Source organism: Syngnathus scovelli, unplaced genomic scaffold, assembly GCF_024217435.2.
Source record: "Syngnathus scovelli strain Florida unplaced genomic scaffold, RoL_Ssco_1.2 HiC_scaffold_45, whole genome shotgun sequence".
NCBI lineage: Eukaryota > Metazoa > Chordata > Actinopteri > Syngnathiformes > Syngnathidae > Syngnathus > Syngnathus scovelli.
Genome location: NW_026061549.1, coordinates 23,419 through 29,435, shown reverse-complemented (window position 1 = coordinate 29,435; position 6,017 = coordinate 23,419). Strand labels below are relative to the sequence as shown.

Genomic DNA, 6,017 nt, shown 5'->3' with positions numbered 1-6,017 from the left:
CGGGAGTTGCGGCTTGGCCAAACCTGTACTATACAACTTTATTTGTATAAAATTTTCACAACAGCTGTCACACAAACAAAGCGGGAAAAACCGAAGACGTGCGTGTTCCGCCCACGCTGGATTTATTTGCACCTTTGAAAAGACACCGTATTGCCGCAGATGTGGCAAAGAGTACTTTTGGGCATCTGAGACGGAAGGATGTCCAAAGCATCACGTCACCTGCTCTGGTAGGCATGGTGGTGGGACGTTGAGGTCAACCGCTTTGGGGTTGGCTGAATCTTTGATCGCAGGATGCCACACACTTGAAGACAGAAGCAGAAAAGCAGAGCTAAATGCAAAATGTACTCACCGGTGACTCCAATTTTTTTCCCCCCTGAAGAAACAGCTGGACGGGTGGCCCCGGCTGGCCAGTGGGACTCTTGTTATTCTGACCCTTTTTAGTGCGCGTTTGGGGCAACAACCGTTTTTTGTGGCGCTCTCTTCTGGTTCAAAAGTGCCCTGCATGTGAATTTGCTTTTCCTGCCTTCTGATTGGATGAGCGCCGGTGTGACGCGGTGCCTCTGTCACCGTGGCGGGGGGTATACGTTGGCATCGGAGCGTCTGCCAACGTCTGAGACCGGCTGGCAGTGTATCGGAGGTGTCGAGTGCGGTGCCGCTGGAGCTCACTCACCAGCTGGTGTTAGGGCCACAGAATGAAGGCCAAGGAGAAGAATAGAAAGAGAAACAGAAACTTCTCCTCCAATTGTTTGATTTGTCTCTTCTGAGCTTCGATGAATTCTTTCAGCTCTTTGTTCCTCTAGGACGGACAAATGGAAAGTGGCATTCAAAAGCCAGTAAGCGTGCAAGTAAGTGCCGGGCTGGCTTTGGGCCCTTACCTGTTGCGCGCTGTGCAGCAGATCCATTCTCTCTTGGAGGATGCAAGCGTCGCGCTCCCTCAACTCGCACATCAGGGCTCGCTTCCATTGGTCCACGGCGCTCCTAAGCTCTTCTCTCTGATCCGCCGTCAGCACGTCATTCACGCCAGCGTGGCTGGCTTTTTCGCCGTCCGTGGCGGGGCAGTCCCGCTGCGGTAGCGCCTCGTACAACATGGCCTCCAGCTCCAGGATCCTCTGGGCCGCAATCCTCGTCCATCAGTGGTCCGGCGGGAGATTTGAGGGCGGCTTACCTTATGAGCCTGGTCCATGGAACACTTCCTGAAGTCCAACTCTTCATCCAGGTAGCCCTTCTGCTTGCAGAACATATCCTAGCACAGCTCAAGGTCAGAATTGTTGGGGCACATTGCCGGAGTTCCCCTTGGCTGATGTCGCGTGTCTGTCTACCTTCTCACTTTCAATGTCCAACATCTTCTGTTGAAGTGCTGACTTGGTCACTTTGATGTATTCTAACCACTGAGGAAAGGCTGCTGTCACATAAGCAGAATGCGAGAGCGTGCGTGGACGTGCGCGTTACCTTCTCGGCTAGGGTGAGAAGGGTCCTGGCGTGAATCACGACCACCTGCTCCTCGTTGGTGAGATTCTGCAAGAGCCCAAAGGCACAGCGTCAACAAGCTTCTTTCAGCGCAAAGCCTTCCAAAAGTCACATTTGAGCCGCCGAGTCTCGTGGAGTGCGAACATAAGGAGTTCGACATACACTTACGGCGTTATAGCCCAGGATGTCCAGCTTCTTCATCAGATCACTGATGACGATGTCCGGGGGAAAGGCGCAAGGAGCAATGTAAGGTGTTCTGGGACCTCGGGTTAAGGTTAGGGTTGCGAGGGACGCCTTACGTACGCTCACGCCCTCGGCCTCGCAGTAGATCTGCAAAGGGCTGAGGCCGTCTGGGAAACGGACTTGCAGAAACTTCAAGACGGGGGAGCGCCACTCCCTCTCCTGAAAGGCAGAGGCATGCATCCGTCCGTCCGTCCGTCCGTCACATCTCTGGCCTCAACACGCTTGTGCGAGTCTTCCCACCTCCAGCTCCAGGATGCGGAACTCAAGCAGTTCGTTTTGGTCTCGGATATCCTGGATGTGCTCTTTCAGACGCGCTTCTTCCGCCTCCATCCGCCTGACCTGAAAAGACAGTCAGACCTCATCTGCGGGGCTTCCCGACAGGTGTGACGCCAAGCGACTCCGCCCAGCGCCTTTCTTTCCGTCACCTTTTCGGCCAACTGCTGATTGCTCTGACGCAGCAGCTGCTTCTCCTCCACCCACTTGACATTCTAGAAGAGACAAACGCGTGGACAGCTTTGGAATGTTGTGTCATTTTCATCCACAAATTCTTTGGTTGACTGGAAAATGACATTTGCTTTTCTCCGCATTTTCCCAGCCACGTTCGGGGGGGGGGGGGGGGGGGTTGGTCCAGTAATGCCAGACGGATGAGTGACTGAAGAATGTAGCTATTTTGTCTGAGAAAAAGGTGTGCTCATTGATGAGCTTACCTGTCCTTGTTGCTTCAGCGCTGACTCCAGATCTGCTACTCTGCTTTGATAGTGACCCATTTCTACCATCAGCTTTTCTCTGGTCTGAAAGGAGGAGGAGGGAGGCTCCTCCTCCTCCTTTCAGACCAGAGAACACCCGAGGCTGGGTGAGAACGGGGAGGCTGCGACCCGGCCGGGGGTTGCGGGAAGGGGCGCCACCTTGATCTCCTTCTCGGCGTCGTAGTCCCCTTCGCTGGTCTGGGCTAGCAGAGCGTAGGCTCGTTGCAGCGCTTGATATTCTTGCGTCAGCTGGCGGTAGCGAAGCTCCGCCTCTTCATGCACACACCAATGCAACACAGCACTAGTACCAGAATCAGTCAGACCGGCGACAAAGCACCCGCGACGCAAAGACGAGTCCGATTCCAGGCTGAAGAGGAATGTTTGGTGCCAATACGCTGGCAGAAATGGCGGGCTACCTCTTCGGGTTCCGTGTCGGGGGTTCTGTCGGTGTGAAAAGACAAGGACGATCCGTCCGGGTCCACCAACACGTCTTCGTCGTAGCCGTAAAATGTTTCGATGACCTGCGGGCGCGGAAGCAAACATCTCTCTGAACAAACTGAAGCGACACCTCACGATGAATCGACGAGAGGAACGATAGCGAGAAAAAGGCCATTTCATCTTGCGCAACACCAAGCAGCCGCAAACAAACAGACTCACCTTGCAGGACCTCACGCTTTGTTCCTCCTCAGAGATTCTCGACGTCGGTATCGTAGCAGCAAATCTCTCTCCTGTCGACACAAATAATCCGCCTTTGAGATTCTTTGGATGCAAAGGGAACGAACGGCTCCGGCGCAGAAACAAACGCGACTCACAATGACATTTCTGACATGAGCTCCTGTCTCCAGAGCCTGAAAAACACGTCACCGGCGATGATTGGAGGGACGCTCGTCTTTTCCAAAAGTGACAACTACAGGGTGTGTCAGGGTTTTCCAGATTATCTTTATCGTATCATTGTGTTGCTTTGACTTTGACTGCGACCTGTAATAAATAATATTATTTATCCCTTATTTATCCCTATCGCTTATCCCTTCCTACACAAAGTCGTAAAACACCCCTTGCTATGTTTTGACTAGAGGTCAAGGGCTTCCTCTATTCAATCCACTCTTACACCCACCCTGTTTCTCTTAATTAAAATGCTCGTGCAGGAGCCGAGAGTCAGACTTCATTCGTACAACGGATGGACTCTCCACCTGCAGGTGTCCAAAAGAACTTACTTGTCTCCCGTGTGGTTCTTGCAAAATAAGTTGGAGCGAGCGCAACTCTAACAGGGTGCATTTTGCCACTAGCTGCCTACGGACAATGACGTCGCGCTCGCGGCTCATGGTTGACGGGCTGAGCAGCCGGGCAAGTCCGTCGTTTTCAGCGCACAGCGAGTGGCAAAGGCGCTGACAAAACGGGAGCTTTGAGCTGCTGAAAACGGCAAAACAAGTCTAAAGCGTGTTCAAACGCGTGCGCACAATGCTCCTGCTTGAAAGGTCGGAATTTAAGGGGCCAATTTTTTGGATGGCGGCCGCCGGCCAAGCTTTGGACGGAAAAGGTTTCCTGGCGACAGCGAGCGAGCGCGGCGCTGCCGTACGTGCACCGAGTCGCCTGCCTGAAGACCTTGGACAAGTCGTCGATGATGTGCCGCTGCTCCACAACTTGAAGGAACTCCATTTCACCGTCCTGCTGGCCGCAACCGCGGTCCAGGTCATTGAGCGAACTAGGCCTTCTCTGTGGAACACAAATGCAGTGGACTCTGTTGGCACGCCGCCGTTGTCCGCGTCGACTTACCAAGCTTGCCATCTCCTCGTTCTCCTGGGTGACAAAGCGCACTTTGTTTTCAAGGCGACACAGCACCAGCGAGAGTTCTTCATTCTTCCTGCTCAGGCGTTTGTTTTTGTACAGGAGTGGCAGAAACTGGCTTTCTGTTTCTCTCAGTCGCTTTAGCTGCAAGCATGAAGTGCGGGATGTGAAAGACGCACAACACGCGGGCCAGAACGTATCCATTCCTTTTGCATCGGTTTGAACGGAATCGTGGCTTTGGCTCCCAATAAAAGACATCTACCAGGCAACCGACTCGCCGCGCCGCTCAACTAATAAGCAAGCGCAATGGGTGCCTCGCTGGATGACGCGCATCAAACGTAGCGCAAACCTTCAAGCGTGCCGTCAATAAATTACCAGTTCATTGCGCTCTTCAGAAAGCAGGGCGTTTCGATCCTCCAGTTTCCTGATGACTGCGCTGAGCTCAGCGATTTTCAGATGAAACCGTCGCGTGTCCCGATCCTCCTGAGACTGAAAACGCCCCGCAACACACACACACAAGCACTCGTTCAAAGTTCAAAACTGTTTTTGTGCTACCTTCCTCCAGCAACGAACTAAGTCATGCGTACTGCAAGTGTGTGATGAGGTGGCTTACGCAATGAAGAGGATTGCTAGTAGCGGCGTTGACCCCACTTCCAGGGTAGTTTAGGCCCGCCCTTTGGGAATCCCTCAGGGCAGCGATCTGCTGCTCGGCAGCCTGAGTCTGCAGCTGAAGGCGGTGGACGTGGCCGGCCCCAGGGCTTCATCCAAAACACTAACCGCTCTGTCTTTCAGCTTGATCTCATCCGTCTGGATGTACAAACGGGGAGCGCTCAGGCAGGCGGGCAAACTCATTTGCCAGAATTGTGACAAAAACAAAGAGAGCAACCGGCCAATTTTTTTCTTGAATCGACTAGAACACCTTTGCTGTGACAAAAGCGAAGCGAGCAACCGGACATTTTCTTCTTGTGAAATAGAATAGAATAGAATGCCTTAGGTGTCATTGCACTGCAGGTATACAACGAAATTGGGAACATAGCCACGCACCGCGCATCTGGTCAGTCCTACCAGTCGGCGGATCTCCCTCTCGCAGTCTCTCTTGGTTCGGCTCAGCTCCTCCCGATGCTGGTGATGAGCCGATCGGAGCTCGGCCGCTCGGGACTGCCAGGCCTGCTGGGCCGCTGCCAGGGCTTCTTCCGCGCTCCTGGTGGAGGCGACACCGCTCGGTCTCCCGACACCGCCGCGTCTCCTCCACCTCCGCCAGCAAAGCGCCCCCCCTCCTCACCTGAGCAGACATTGCGCCACACCGGGCCGTTGAGACCGCAACGGAGCGCCGCGACGCTTACTGGGGACAAGCTACACAATACGGTAGCGGCCGCATCGAAGCCCGACGTGGCGTGCGGATAGTCAGACACGGATAGAGCGGATCACCTTGTCCATGGAGCCGTCCCTCAGGCTGAGGACCAAGGCATTCAGTCGCTGGATCTCTCCATCTTTGATTTTGATCACTCTCATCAGCTCCATTTCATGCTGCCGCAGTAATGTCTCCCTGGTAATGGCTAACTCTTTCTGCTTCTCCTCATGGAGTTTGCTTTTGAGTTCCGTACTCCATACTCCTGATGTTTTTGACGTCGTGGAAACGATCCTGAAATTTTCGACTGCGGTCTCGCTTCGCTATCCTGATGGCACGGTTCAAGTTGGCTCTCGCTGTCCTCAGTGTCTCCTTGTCGCCAGACTTGAAGGCAGAGTTCCGCGCTCGTAGCGTTTGACGTACCTCCT

General features: G+C 53.9%; 1 protein-coding gene across 1 annotated transcript; it reads right to left on the bottom strand.

Annotated features, from left to right (window-relative positions):
- Positions 1-739: 739 nt before the first annotated feature.
- LOC137840043 (janus kinase and microtubule-interacting protein 3-like) lies at positions 740-2,720 on the bottom strand (the record flags this gene model as incomplete). Its single annotated transcript, XM_068649840.1, has 11 exons — positions 740-796; positions 876-1,109; positions 1,166-1,243; positions 1,320-1,388; positions 1,450-1,515; positions 1,636-1,690; positions 1,772-1,869; positions 1,951-2,049; positions 2,136-2,198; positions 2,418-2,501; positions 2,616-2,720. Coding segments are annotated over 11 exons (1,008 nt in total), but the record flags the coding sequence as incomplete, so codon positions are not given.
- Positions 2,721-6,017: the final 3,297 nt, after the last annotated feature.